General features: G+C 37.8%; 1 protein-coding gene across 9 annotated transcripts in view; it reads left to right on the top strand.

Annotated features, from left to right (window-relative positions):
- Positions 1–15,891, top strand: part of enox2 (ecto-NOX disulfide-thiol exchanger 2) — a 274,309-nt gene that overhangs the window by 84,915 nt on the left and 173,503 nt on the right. For 2 of the 9 annotated variants that reach the window (XM_067385003.1, XM_067385002.1), the window contains exon 2: positions 5,605–5,711. The exons of 6 other annotated variants lie outside the window; for them this stretch is intronic. Coding sequence is in view for 1 of the 3 variants with exons in the window: in XM_067384998.1 (XP_067241099.1) it covers positions 15,572–15,638 (67 nt within the window). In the remaining 2 variants the exon portion in view is untranslated. Of the gene's footprint in view, positions 1–5,604; positions 5,712–15,571; positions 15,639–15,891 lie in introns of all 9 variants that reach the window. One more of the 9 variants, XM_067384998.1, reaches the window with a different exon arrangement.

A 15,891-nucleotide genomic window follows, 5' to 3' on the forward strand; every position in this document is an offset into this window, starting at 1 on the left:
AGTGCACTTGCGCCATGCACTTCAGACCATGTGCTTAGATAGTTAAAATAGGGCCCTAAGAATGTAGATTAAGGTCATGCAGAATAAGGCATTAATATGTGCTTAATAAGTACTAATAAACAGCCAATATTCTAGTAATATGCATGCTAATGCAACTAGTTAAGACCCTAAAATAAAGTGTTACTGAAATAAAAAATAAGTCTAGTAACAAAATAAACTTTCATCCTGGACCCACCTATCTGCAGTTATTTGTTGGTGCCGTGACCCGGTTTTCAAAAGTTGCTTTTCAGCACAAGTTGTTTGTTTATACTGTGTTGAAGTAAACTAGAAGTGTATTCTTTAATCACAGCCATCTGTACATCAAATTAACTGCGTCAGATTTGTCATTAAAGGCTTTGTATGAGCAACATTGGCTTGCTTTTATAGATGCAATGAGTCATTCAGCACAGTGGTAATGCAGTTTTTCTCTTACAGGAATCTAGTCTTTTGCTACAAATCAGTTTACATCACATTTGATGTGTAAAAGTTGACACTTTGCCCAAAGGTATAAGGCGCGCTGTCAGATTTAAGGGATATACTGTGTAGCGATTGGTCAGCACGGAGTGTAATGCTTAAAAAGCCCCTTGGGCACACTTAAAAAGGTCTTTCACGATCTGTCACATATAGGCACAATGCCAGACCTTCATTAGCTCACAGCAGTGCAGCCAGATTGAGAAAAGGGATTTAGGCCCGCTGTTCATTTTAGATCCAGTCTACTGAATGTTGAAGAAGTAAAGGAGTTCTGTTTGGCTGATAGAAGAAAGGAGCCAAGTGCATTAGTTTTGGTTAGCGGTTGCCACACTGTGTGCTTATGTGTTTTTCATTGTGATGAAGTTTTTTTTACAAACTCTTTAGCCTCTTGTAGACCAAAATCTTATATAACAAACCATATGTTTAATCACATACATATAAGTAAAAGTGTTTTTTGTTTGTTTGCTGGAAATTTGACATGAAATGTTTAATAATCTTAAAAGGATAGTTCACACAAAAATGAGTAAATCCCATGGTTTACTCACCCTCAAGCCATCATAGGTCTATATGACTATCTTCTTTCAGATGAACACAGAGTCTTTTCCAAGCTTTATAATGGTAGTGAATGGCACTCATGATTTTGAAGCCCAAAAAAGTGGATCCATCCATCATAAAAGTAATCCATACGGCTCCAGGGGGTTAATAAAGGCCTTCTGAAGCAAAACAATGAATTTTTCTTAGACAAATATCCATATTTAAAACTATATGTAATATAATCACTAGCTTCCGGCAAACAATCACACACATCCAGTTACGGCGAAAGAGTAGCTTCTGATGTGATGAATTATAAAGCACTCCCATTATACAGGTTGGAAGATCCAGCATATATTTTTAATATAACTCTGATTGTGTTTATCTGAAAGAAGAAAGTCACCTAAGATGGCTTGATGGTGAGTAAATCATGGGATAATTTTTTGGGTGAACTAACCCTTTAAGTAAATGCTTATTTGTACACAATCTAGTGAATTAACGTGTTATTATCAATAATTGTTTGTCTCTTCTTAATGTGAACTTGAAGGACCAACCAAACCAAAAAATCAGCTTATAACAGATGAATGATGTCTTGCATCTGTGCAGCTTCACTTTATGTAAGACATCAGTTGAAGACATCAGTTGAGTTCAGTATTAATGAGGCAAGTTATGTTGCTCAGAAACTGTAAACCTCTAAACTCACATTCACAGTGTTAAAGGTACAATTTGTGATATTTTTTTCCGCTAGAGGTCGCTAGAAGCCTATTCAAAACAAAGGCGTAGTTTGATGACGCCAAGTTTTAGAGCGGAAACTTGGGACACGTGGTCTCCATCTCAACGGACGGTGCAAAAGAATAGGGATTGGAGTCTGGAAGAACTCATGTTCGTGGATGCGATTATTAACGTTACTGTAGTATGAAGCAGAGCAGGAGCGAGTGTTGCGGGAGCTGAACGAGGCCGCTGGAGCGATTGATCAACACACGCCTCACGAGCAGCGGGACTTTTATTATGACACAGCCGCCGGCGCCGCTTCCGCTTTTTCGGTCATGAGTTTACGGGAGCTGTCCTTGTCGACAGAACCAGCGGCAGATGGTAAACAGTAATTATGTTCCATAAATAAGTAACACAATCCACCATAAAACGTGCAAGAAGTAAATAAGGAACTGCTTGAAGCGAGCTAGTGGTTTGCTGGACGCTATACACTACTTCCGCATTTGTCCACGGCACTGTTGTCATGTGGTTTCTACGTCAGTAAAGGCGGTAACAAAGGTAACTGACGTCATTGACAGGCGACTGCACTGCCCCGTGTCACTGTTTAGAATGGGAATTTTCTCATGATTTACAAGTAGTTGAAAACATTAGAGATATTGTTAGTAATCAGCTGGACAAAATATATAACACTAGCCTAGTGGTTTTTGGATATTTTACTGCAAAAATTTTACATATTGTACCTTTAATGACAAGTTCCACCTCGTCTTGACTTGTTTGTGACATGTCTCTCCCTGTATTTTTGCATTAATCCATGTTTCTTTGTCACTTCCATATATTAATTTCAGCACAGCACAGAGTTGAGGTTCGGCACTGAGCCGAATGAAAATGCAAACCTATTTATCAATACTTTTTAAAATGCATTTATGAAACCTTACCCTAACACACGCACCTTTTATTCTGGACATAATCCAGACGATTTAAGCAATTATTTTGCACTTGAGGTTTAGGCGCCATTACATTTCGATTAATTAGCACTTGGATATAAATGTGATTATCCTCATCATGCAAATTCGATTTCATAACAATCAAGTTTTCAATAGTTTTCAATGGCCAACTCCTGAAAACTCTCATCATTTTTGAGCACAAGGAACTAATGTAGTATCTGAAAAATCACATTTTTATTTTCTAAATGGAGCCGCAGGTCTGTTGTGCAGCAGAAACACTGTCAGTGTGAAAGTGTTATCCCCGTTTGCCATCGCAGTTTCGCAGCCGCGCCGCTCATGGCCTGATGATGCAGTGTGTGTGAAACAGACCTAAGTGCTTTGGTACCTCAAATCAGATAATGCTGAAAATGAAATAAAACATTCTGACTGTTCTGTAAAGACCGTTTTGAAGTGTTTTAGAGTATCAGGTAATGTAGTTGAGTGTTCTTTGCATGTTGGATGCTACGGACTTTGCAAACCTATTCTAAATGTTCCTTATGCAACACTTGTTTATTTCTTGCTATAATTCTTTGTGACTTGAATCAAAGCGCCCCACTAATAAGACTTCATATGTCATCGCTGGTCTTGGAACATAATGGCTAGGACACCCGAGAGCCATCATCACAATGTGACAACAGAACATGAGGGGAAGTTAGGCAGTATTACGCTAAACAAAGTTAATGTAAACCTGACAGGCTTTCTGTGCCATATTCTATTTTTACAAGACTTTTGTCATTGCTAATTATTCTAGATTTGCTGCCGTTTCCTTGTTTTGTCACAACAGGCTCCAGGGTCCAGGGCAGACTTTTGTCCATTGGCTTTACCTTCAAATTGAGTAATCTTGTCTGATTCAGGTCATTACACTTTTGGCTCTTAAACTAAAAGAGAAGCTCACTTTAATTGGGCCCAGCTGGAAAAATGTGAAATGTAGCAGAACTTCTTGCCTTAATTTTAAGGTTTGTGTCACAAAACGTGGTTGTTCTTCTTCAGTAGTCTACAATATGAGTTTTCTGTTCTGAAGCTGATGGCCAAATGAAATCCGTTTCCTTGGTTTAATTATTTTAACCAACTCTTAAAGAATTAGTTTATAATTAGTTAATAATTTACTCACCTCCATCTCATCCAAGATGTTTATATCTTTCTTCAGTCGAAAAGAAATTATGGTTTTTAAGGAAAACATCTCATCTGGGATCATGTAGAGCTCTTTGAAGCCGCACTGAAATTTGGACCTTCAATCCATTGAACCCCAGTGAAGTCCACTATATGGAGAAAAATCCTGGAATGTTTTCCTCAAAAACCTTAATTTCTTTTCGACTGAAGAAAGAAAGACATGAACATCTTGGAAGACATGGAGGTGAGTAAGTTATCAGGAAATATTAATTCTGAAGGGAACTAATCCTTTAATGTGGTGTTGATGTATGTGATAGGCTGTGAGTTTTCACCTTTTGATGGATTCGGCTATCCATTTGAAAAGGATTTACCAGGCAGATTGGCAGGCATTTTCATTTCTGGTTTTGTAATTAACTCTAATGGTCGAGTCCTGAAATAGATGAGGTTTATATTCGCAGTTAAATAATATTCCATGACACGGGCTGAGGATAAACGTATCTCTCTCTGCCCTAAATAGAAAGCTCATTTGTTTGTGTATCTGGCACTGTGCATGCATGTGGACTGGTTCCTAGAGGCCCAGAACCAGAGCTGGGGAAATCAATTTAAAACAAGTCATGCCGTCCCTCGTGCACTACATCTTAATGCACTAGTTATTTCCTCATAGGGCATATTGCAAAGGTGGATGTCAGTCTGTTATGATACTAATAAAGCAGCCGAGTCATGTCACATGTTTATTTACATGTCTGGTAACAAAACTAAGAATGAACAATACTTCTACAGCATTTATTATCTTAGTTAATGTTAATTTCAATATTTACTAATACATTATTAAAAATCAAATGTTGTATTTGTTAACATTTACGTTTAATGCACTGTGAACTAACATGAACAATTAATCTATTTTATTAACTAACATTAAAAAAGATTAATACTGTAACAAATGTATTGCTTATTGTTAGTTCATGTTAATACTTTAACTAGTACACAGTACTAACAACACAGTAAGTCTTATTGTTTAAATCTAATTTTCTTGATTTATGGCAAACACCATGACTAATTATCTGTTTTACCATGCCTAATATCGATCTAGCTTACTGCAGTGTGCAACAAGTGTCTCATAGCAGCTGCCAAGCAAACGCAGAGTAGCATTATAACAACTTTCAACACACAAATATGATAAAACAGCGCTTACCCCACATACGCTTGACCAGAAGAAGCAGAAGCGGCGACTGCGGCATAATAAAAGTCCCACTGCTCTCAATCCGTGTGTCGCGCTCGTCTCTCATTAGCAATCGCTTCAGCAAACCCTTCTGCTCTGCTTCATACTACAGTAATGTTAATAATCTCATCCATGAATATGATTTCTGCTTGAGTCCCATCCTGATTCTTTTCCACCGGCTGTAGACCTGAAGACAACATATCCCATGGTTCCACGAAATTAAGGCATCATCAAGCTACGCCTTTGTTTTGAATAAGCAACCTCTAGTGGCGAAAAATTACATATTGTGCCTTTAATTCCTCCCCTCATCTGACAAGCGAATGTATGTATTAAATAGAATAATTATGGGAAATTGCACACATATTCAATAACAAAAGTGCATCTTTGGCAGACCATCTTTTTGAGCGAATATCTCCGTGTTGACTTTAGGTGATGGAAGTTGTGATTGTGTACTTCAGTCTTCTGGTGTGAGCATCGACTGTGTGGGCGGACTTGTTTTAATTTAACAAGGATTAACCTTTCTTCTGTTGCCTACTGAAGGGAAATCTGCAAACCTCAGCCCAGCTGTTACGACACACTATGATAAGAGGATTTGGAGAAATGTGGTGAAGTTCTCGCCCTCACAGAGCTTCTGAATGATTGCAAGTGTAAGACATTTTGAATTTAGATTTATTCGTTCATTTTGGATGAAGTGTGTTTCCCCTCTGATTTACATTTTGATAGGTGCACACTGTATAATGTGGTTGATGTGAATCAGATCATTACTTTAGTCTCCACATTAAAGGATTAGTTCACTTCAGAATTAAAATATCCTGAAAAGAAAAGAGGTTTTTGAGGAAAATATTCCAGGATTTTTCTCCATATAGTGGATTTCAACAGGGTTCAACGGGTTGAAGGTCCAAATGTCAGTTTCAGCGCAGCTTCAAAGGGCTCTACATGATCCCAGACGAGGAATAAGAGTCTTATCTAGAGAAACCATTGGCTATTTTCTAAAAAATAAAAATAAAAATGTATATACTTTTTAACCATAAATGCTCAGCACTACTCTGCGATGCGCCACGCAATACGTTGGAAATGATGAAAGCCGAGCAGTTGTGGTTAAAAAATATTGAAAATAACCAATCATTTCTCTAGATTAGACTCTTATTCCTCGTCTGGGATCATGTAGAGCTCTTTGAAGCTGCACTGAAACTGACATTTGGACCTTCAACCCTTTGAACCCCAGTGAAGTCCACTATATGGAGAAAAATCCTGGAATGTTTTCATCAAAAACCTTTATTTCTTTTCAACTGAAGAAAGAAAGACATAAACATCTTGGATGACATGAAGGTGAGTAAATTATCAGGAAATATTACTTCTGAAGTAAACTAATTCTTTAATGAAAAGTGACATTAGTGAAAAACAATCTTCACACTGCAGTGGTGTGTGTTTTTTGCAAGACCTTTTAAAAACTTAATCAGTTTGTTTTTCATTCTCTGAGAAAATGTGGACATAAGAGGTTTGCTTTCATCAGTGCTGTTAGTACAATGATACTTTAACTGAGTTTGCTTCTGGGTAATGTAATTTTGATGTCTGAAGTGGCCCAGTCTACCAGTATATGTTATTAGTGTGGTGTTATGGCCTATTGTCTTTGATTCATTTCAGAGAACTGCTAAATTGTAATCCATAGCCAGACTAATTGCCCACATCATTTATGGTCTTAATGGCCTGTGTGACCTTATTGTTTCCTCTGTCTGAAAGGCCTGGAGTCTCCAAAGATGCTTTCAAGTATGACCTCTGAAAAATTACATGTGGTTCTTGTTCACTCGCTGATATATTTATTTTATCCGCGCTTAAGTTTATAAAGCAAAAAGGAGCGGACCGTTGGAAAACAGTTATGAATATAGTCAGACGGTAATCATACGGCCCAATGTTACTGTCGCTCTTCATTAGTGCCACATTTCTCTGAGAAAGGCTGAGAGAATAAATGTGTTCTCCAAGAAATAGCAGCCCTCCAATTACTGAGCTAGCTTCCGGATCTGGACCACTCAGACGGAAAGAGCTGAAAATGGATGCTCGTTCATGCTCTTCTCTGAGGAATTTCACTTTTCGTGGAGCATGCATTGTAACCAAACTTCTAAAGGAGTTTTTTCCTTTGCATTTTTATTAGTCAATAGTATTCTTACTCAAGTTTTGTTCAATTGTAACCATTGGGATGCCAGTAAACACTGCTGATTTTCAGTGCCTCGTAGGCTGAATAGACCAAACCGGTTCACTATGTTATCACTATGACAACTGACTCGGAGCAGAACATCCTTTACATTCTCAGTTTTCCATCTCCTGGCTCATGGAAGTTTCTGTTAGTTTCATTCCTAGGGTCATATTAGCGTGATGATTCAATTTGCCCTCCACCGTCTACCGCAGAATGAGTCAGAGTTCGCGCTGCTGTTGTTGAATAGGTCTTTAGGGAATACTTGCAGTATAACACTGAATGTGCTATTTGTTTTGGTCTTTTGTTAGATTTTTCGCCACTGGTAATTGGCAGATGTTCAAAGCTTCACCTTCACAATGAATATTTTGGAATAACAAACATTCCCATTCATGAAGGTGCGACAGAGTTCTCTCAGGGCCCCGAGGTTCAGTGAATTAATCAGTATTCTACTGTTGTGTTTGTCATTTGTTGGTGTGGGTTTGGAGAATTTGTACTCCTGAAATATTTTGGGGTAGCAACCCCAAGCATGAGGTATACGTCTTGTCGCTGCAGTGTAGCCACACCCTTCACGTAGGCCTCAGCCTCATCCGACCTCTCCATTCCTTCATCTCTCAAGTCTGCTCCTGTTGGAGCTGAAGATGTGGTGTTGAGGTTTAGTGTCCTACTTTAGCGTTCTTCTTTATTTATTTCCTGGATATCAGAGCAGCAGCTTTGGGAATCACTGCTCCCTTTGATATTTCCCATCCTTCTTCTAGGTAGAACGCCGCCCATCTCAAGCCCTTTTACTACAAACCACTAATGGCCCCACTTCCGTTCTTCAGCACTAAGGGTGGGAATCTTTTGGAATGTTGAGATTCAATTAGATTCTTGGGGTCACAATTTAATCAAAAATGAATTATTGATTTTGAATTGAATTTTGATGCAATATAGTAAAACTATTTCTGCTGGTTGTTGGTCTGTGTATTTCATTTCTGGATGATAGTCTAGAAGTGAAAGTCTCAATCATATTAAATCAATTCACAAAAAATTGTAACATTTATTAAAAGGGACCTATAATGCCCGTTACAATATGTAATATCAGTCTTTGATGTATCCAGAATGTGTGAAGTTTCAGCTCAAAATACCCCACAGATCATTTATTACAGCTTGTCAAATGTGCGCCTATTTGGGTGTGAGCAAAAACGCAAAATTTTTGTGTGTGTCCCTTTAAATGCAAATGAGCTGCTGCTCCCGGCCCCCTTTCCAGAAGAGGGAGGAGCATTAAAGGGTTAGTTCAGCCAAAAAATGAAAATAATGTCATTAATTACTCACCTTCATGTCGTTCCACACCCGTAAGACCTTCGTTAATCTTCGGAACGCAAATTAAGATATTTTTGTTGAAATCCGTTGGCTCAGTGAGGCCTGCATAGCCAGCAATGACATTTCCTCTCTCAAAATCCATTAATGTACTAAAACATATTTAAATCAGTTCATGTGAATACAGTGGTTCAATATTAATGTTATAAAGCGATGAGAATATTTTTGGTGCACCAAAAAAACAAAATAACGACTTATATAGTGATGGCTGATTTCAAAACACTGCTTCAGGAAGCTTCGGAACGTTTTGAATCAGCATTTCGGAGTGCCAAAGTCACATGATTTCAGCAGTTTGGCAGTTTGACATGCGATCCGAATCATGATTCGACACAAAAGATTCATAACGCTCCGATGCTTCCTCAAGCAGTGTTTTGGAAATCGGCCATCACTATATAAGTCGTTATTTTGTTATTTTGGCGCACCAAAAATATTTTCGTCACTTTATAATATTAGTATTGAACCACTGTACTCACATGAACTGATTTAAATATGTTTTTAGTACATTAATGGATCTGGAGAGAGGAAATGTCATTGCTGGCTATACAGGCCTCACTGAGCCATCGGATTTCATCAAAAATATCTTAATTTGCGTCCCGAAGATGAACGAAGGTCTTACAGGTGTGGAACGACATGAGGGTGAGTAATAAATGACATTATTTTCATTTTTGGGTGAACTAACCCTTTAACAGCTCGCGCTTCGGTTGCTCAACAACAAAGCTGGAGAATCTCACGCAGCCAAAATGAGGAAAGTGTTCAGCCTTACATTGTTCAAACCGGAGTCGACACTAATGGAGAGACTCAGGAAGAAGTTACAACTTTTAGAATAAAACTGGATGTTTCTGAATGGTTAGTGGATGTAAGAACAGTAGTTTTCTTATCATCGTTCACTGTCTGTGTTTTTTCTTCTTTAGCTCATCATGTTCTCTCTGGGGCTTCGGTACCTCTTTGACCATACAACCTTTATCACAATGAGAAGTTCTGAGCGTGGGCCTGTATCTTATCAGCTGTATCAGTGTTGTAGAAATTAAACCTTCATGCTTGTCATATCAATTTATCAAGGTGTAATTTCTTTTTGCTATGGTGGATTGTGATCAACCAACAGACAATGTGGTACCTCGCTGCGGTGTGTGAAGGGATAAACCCCAGCGCAAACTCTGAGATTAGAATCATCCGCACATATGGAGCCAGCGCTCGGGATTTGTGGCACATCACCTTACCTGTGCTGCTGATCTTTTGTGCTGGATAAGGGTTCATATTGCTTCAAATTAGAATTAGAGATAAACATTTCACACAGGTATTTAACTGTGGAAGAGAGGATTTTGTTGTGAATATTGATTGGCTACCAAATTTGCTAAAACAGAACATTGCTTATTATATCAAATCATATCAGAACAGATGAGGCATACATTTATATGCAGCAACATCATCTTCATCTTTTTCCTTCTTTGTTGTCATCTTTTTCTTCTACTTCATCACCCTCCACCTTTTTCCTTGTCTTCTTATTCTTCTTTGCCGCTTCTTTGTCTTCTTCTTTTTTTCCATTCAGTTATTGCACTTCAAAATCGAACTGACATCAGTGATGTTGTTGTAATATATGCATATTTATTATATTATTGAGAATTGTACTCAATAATATAAATAAATAAATGCATAATACATTTCTTTCCAGGGTTTTTCTGGGTCAAAAATGGTTTTCGGTGGTCATCACACATGGTCATTCACACACACACTGTCAGCCCAGTACTGACAATACATCTCAAATAAATGCAAAGAAACAGTTTGTAATATTATTTAATGCTATTTATTAATTAAATAAAAAATAATAATAATAATCTCTGTCAGGATGGATCATAAAACAAAGTGTTTAGAACAATTTTATTTTTACAAATCTGCAAATTTATATGAGTGACAGATTTGAAAATGTAGTAATAAAATGAACAAGAAAGTAAAACATTGCAGAAAGAGTGGCAGGTCTATTATTTTGCATTCACAGTCCAAGACAGTCCAAGACTATCAGATTGTTTTTTTCCGTCCATTGCTATGGTTATCACTGTCAATCAGATTCAATCTTTGCAGTGTGTAGTTAGCAGCATGAAAAATATATATTATATACAGAAAGTGAGCAAAGATCACTGCCATTATAACCACTGAAGCTGTCAATCAGTTCAGTGTGAGGTACACAAAGATGCAGTCTTGCAAAAACTCCTGTTATAATCAATGAAGCTGTATACGCTGTGCAATGAATCTCTTATTGACATTGTGTTTATATATTGTTTGTTATAATGAAAGGATTTATGAGCATGCAAACTCGGTATTGACTAACTTAAAGGGATAGTTCACCCAAAAATGAAAATTTGATGTTAAATTACAGTTTTTTTCTTCAGTAGAACAATACATTTTTATCTGAAACCAACCTATCCCTTTAAACACATCTGATTGGCTATTGTGTTCACACGCTCAACAGATATGTCTGTGATTGGCTTACATGTGCAAAAGCACATTGTAAATAGAAACCTTTGACAGTCTTCACAGAACGCTTACACAAACACTCCCGGGAGCATTTTAAAGCCTTTTAAAGCAGCCGGCTTTGGCAGGACAAAAATTAATTTTGGCGACCACCAAAATATTTTTAATGCTGAAAAAACCCTGTCTTTCTATTTACCGGTAGCCATCTTTATAGATGGTAGCCACATTATTTTGCAGAAGTTGGCATTTTATGGTATTTCATATACAGAAGCAAAGCCTACATTTACATAAAACTTTGGTTACGCTTTATTTTGATAGACCACTTTAGACATTCTTCAAACTATATGTAACTTTGCGACTACATGTCAACTAACTGTCATTAGAGCATTAGTAGACTAGTAGGGTTCGTAGAATAAGTTGAGATGTAGTTGCAAAGTTACTTAAAGTAAACGGAAATTCTGTTAGGTGACCATCAAAATAGTTTGCAGATTACAAGCAGATTAATACTAATACTGTAATGAGTTAGTAGAATGTCTAAAGTGGACTATTCAAAACTTTAACACTATTCGTTTGTTGCCTTGCAAGCACTGATATTTCCGTTAACTAATACTTTAAAACAACAACAAAACACTCTCCTTATACCATATGTGAGGTTTGGGAGCATAGTTTCCTCCTAAATTAAAACATTTTATCTGAAAGACTTTCTGTTCTGTATGTTTTGTGCAATCTCTTACCAGTGTTGCATAAGTAACTTGTCAGATGAGTCAGAAGTGTAATCTCACTGTGAAGTCTTCATCTCTTCTGCTGCCTGTTTTGTTTTATCATTTTCTATCTAGATGATTTGTCAATTCTCCTTTTCTCTATTTTCTGCTAGCAGCTGGAAGCGATCGTAGCCAGTTCTCTGGTAGAGCTCAGCTGTGTCTCTCTGACATGTGGCACTGGCTGTAGTGTCCCTAGAAGGATCTGTGGAGCTGTGGCAGTGTAAAGCTGATTAGGAGCAAACCAAAGATTCATTAGTTGTATTTAATGAAATAGAAATGAGTAGTGGGGATATTTGAATAAATTAACCTTCACCGCTTCCCCGGAGGCTGGAGGAAACTATGGAAGAGGCAAAGAATTATTTTTCCTTGGCCACTAATATGATAAGTTGATTGCATTATTGTTGAATGGAGTATGTTGTCATTTAACTCCGCACCAGAGGAAGCAGCTGGTTACACAGCAGGATGTAGGCAAATGAAGTGCTTTTTCATGAAATGCACTAGGGCAGAGGTTCTTAAAGGGGTCTGCGATCAATAGACAATGTTTGCAAAATAATTTAGAGATAATTGAGGTCTCTCCTAGTATTTGTATCATGTCAATCACAGGTGAAGTCACGGTACAAACAAACAGCACGATTGGTGTTTAACATTTCTAATACACAACAGATAGGCAGCGCTCATCAGTTATCAGCAAATTACTACTGGCAGCAGTACGGCCGTCTGCAACACGCATGCAGATAGTGCATACATTTTTTATATCAAACACTTACTATGAAAATCTGACTTTTTCAGTGTTTAGGTGCTATAATCTGTGCATCTACCATCCCCGAAAACGTGAAAAAGGACAATCCAGTAACTTTGTTTTGGCAAGCCTTTCTCTGTAAGCATGAGAAAAAAATGAGCCGCTCAGATTTCGTTCCCCTAGTGATGTAGGAAGTGGATCTTATTATAATATTACCCGCCCTTAATCTGCACGTTTCCACCCACGGCACCACCATTTTGTTTTCGCAAGTGAAAACGGTGTACCAGTTCTAACGCCATGGCAAAAGTTTGAGCAAAGTATGCTAACTGTTCTGTCGTTGGCTGCACAGACGAGCTCTGAACACTATTTAGAGTCTCATTAGCTTGGATAGATGCAAGTTGACCCTGACAAGCTTGTTTGCTTAAAATAATAAAATAAAAAATAAAAAAATAATAAAATATTAGACCATTCACAGCATTTGATAGCAATCATAAACATTAGCCTGGTGTGTATGGCTCTGTTTAACAAACAGGTATGCTATGTATAGTGGGCGTCATTACGGGTTTTGCACAAAAGATGAACATGACGGCACATGCTAGTGGATGAGTTGAATCAACTACACAGCAACTACATCAATTTATCCACTAACCATTCAGAAACGTCTAAAAGTTGTAACTTCTTCCTGAGTCTCTCCATCAGTGTCGACTCCGGTTTGAACAATGTAAGGCTGAACACTTTCCTCATTTTGGCTGCGTGAGATTCTCCAGCTTTGTTGTTGTTGAGCTGTTAAAGCCCCGCCCTCTTCTGGAAAGGGGGCGGGAGCAGCAGCTCATTTGCATTTAAAGGGACACACACAAAAACAGCGTGTTTTTGCTCACACCCAAATAGGGGCAAATTTGACAAGCTATAATAAATGACCTGTGGGGGATTTTGAGCTGAAACTTCACCTGTGAAAAGGGGCATAATAGGTCCCCTTTAAATAAAATTAAATTGTTATCGTCTATCACCTAGCCCTCAAACAAATACAAGCACGTACTTTTATGTGTGATTAGCTCGCTGTAATATCCGCTGGCTCAATGTTCATCAGTATGCAGGTCAGGTCAAGTATAATCGCAGTGCCTCTTTTTCTCTGAATCCTTTTCAATACAGGAAGATGAGAAAGTGGTTAGTGGGGAGAATGGCATGGTCAGGATATTCCACATTACCTGGACCCGTGCAGATTCTGCTCAGGGTGCCTTGCAGGTTTGCTGCCTCATCTTGTTCTTGCCGCCCATACTGGCTCACATTCACTTTCAGTGTAATCCTGACCCACTGTGTCAAACTCACCTTAACTCCCCATGGATCATCAGACATCAGGAGCTCCAGATGAAGAGGACATAAAGAGCAGACTCTGCTCTCACAGACTCCTTACCTTCTTCGATGGTAAAAGGCATCTTTACACTTCTGAGCTAAGACATCTCTGTGCCACATCCAAATTCTTTGTTAAAACATAATGGCACATGAAGGCTGTATTAAAATATGCCAACTCTGAGCTGCTTGAATCACGACTGTCCCTTAGGCATGACTGAAGATTTCTGTGAAGAGTGTTTTCAGTAAAATAAGCTCTTGAAGTGGTAAAAATCGATTGGATATTATTCTTTAAACACATACACACACCTTATTTAAAAGTTTGCGTCACTAAGAATTTGTATTGCAGTACCATTTTTTTTTTTTTAAGTAAAATTGCATTTTAAAATAATTCAAATTCAAAGATACTCCATAAACTTAATAGTGGGTCAATTGATAATGTTGTTTTTTTTCCAGTTTTACCTATAAAAATATTAAAAATTTCAAGGAATAGTTAAGCAAAAAATGTAAAATCTGTATTTATTTTTTCACCCTCAAAAAATTCAGCTTTACCATCACAGGAATTAAAAAAATAATAATAATACATAAAAAAATCTGAATATTTGCACTCGGGAGGAGGAAAAATGCCGGCTGTTGCTTGTTCCACGACAGTATCAAACTTCTGTCACAGTCCCCAAAACTGATTCATGAACAATTTTTAAAAGCCGTTATTTAATACCAGTGTACTCGGCAAATGTGTTTATTTAACAGTGCGGTGGCACCAGTAATGACAAATGGAGACATAATTAATTTATAACATTAACAAGATGACTCTTTGAATTCATTTTGGGAGCGACGACAGAATGTATTTTTAGTCAAATGCCTGTATATAAGATTAGTATTGACAAAGTTCAGAGGCTGTCATATATGTGAATCAGTTTGCTTTGTTGTGTATTTTCAATATGAAAAATAGCTTTTATATTGATGGATTAAGTGCATTTTGTAAAAAAAAAAAAAAAAAAACGTGTCATGGATTTATTGCATTTTGGGGGAAAAATAATCCATTTTTAAACACATTTTTACTCAAATGGAACCAAACTCTTCATTTAGTCATGAAAGTGAGTGATACAAATCATTTTTTTGTTTGGTTAAGCTATTCGTTTAAAGTGCAAAAAAAAACAGACAATAAAAAAGCTTAGGACTACAAAAGGCAAACTCATAAAACACAGTCGAGTGTCTAACACAAACACAATTGTGATTCTTGTTTCCTCTGTGTCCCATTAAACAGTCAGTGTAAAAACTGATTTTTGTGATAAATATGCCACTTCAGATGTGGCTTGCCGGCTGCCTTTGCTGTGTAAAGACAACGTATGTCTCTCTGTCCAGGTCAGTACAGTACAGTGACTAGTCTGGCATAGCCTAAAGATTAGCAGAAGAGTGCAGAGTGTGTGTATTATCCAGCTGGAAAGGGCCAGAGGGAGCTGGACACAATTGTTTTAGTAAGGAAATGTCACATTTTCTGGTGGGAATACATTAACTTTTACTGGACCCTACTGGAGCAGTTGTCTTTTTCAGATCTGCATAACATTGACCTTCATTAGTGGCTGATTTAGGAAAGTGAGTTGTCTGCGGTTTTAAATGGAGATGTTTCATTGAATTGTGTTTCAGCATGGATTGTGTCGTGGTCATGCTGTACGCCGCGGGCTCAGGCTGTGGAGGCAGGTGCGGTTGTCAGGTACTTGTATAAGCTCTGGGCACAGCCTCAGGGGCGAGCCTGTCTGTGTGCACACATGGACAAAGAGACACATCCAGTTCACCAGCTACTTTCTGCACAAAAACCACACTGGCTATAAACCTTAAAATCTAGTGAGCTGCCTAACTACACAGCACCCTTGCTGCATTTGAACTGCTGTTTCCTTATTTGTACATTGCAGATCAGTCAAAAGTTTGAAATAATTAAAGGGGACCTATAATGCCCCTTTTCACAA

This window comes from Chanodichthys erythropterus, chromosome 1, assembly GCF_024489055.1.
Source record: "Chanodichthys erythropterus isolate Z2021 chromosome 1, ASM2448905v1, whole genome shotgun sequence".
Lineage (NCBI taxonomy): Eukaryota > Metazoa > Chordata > Actinopteri > Cypriniformes > Xenocyprididae > Chanodichthys > Chanodichthys erythropterus.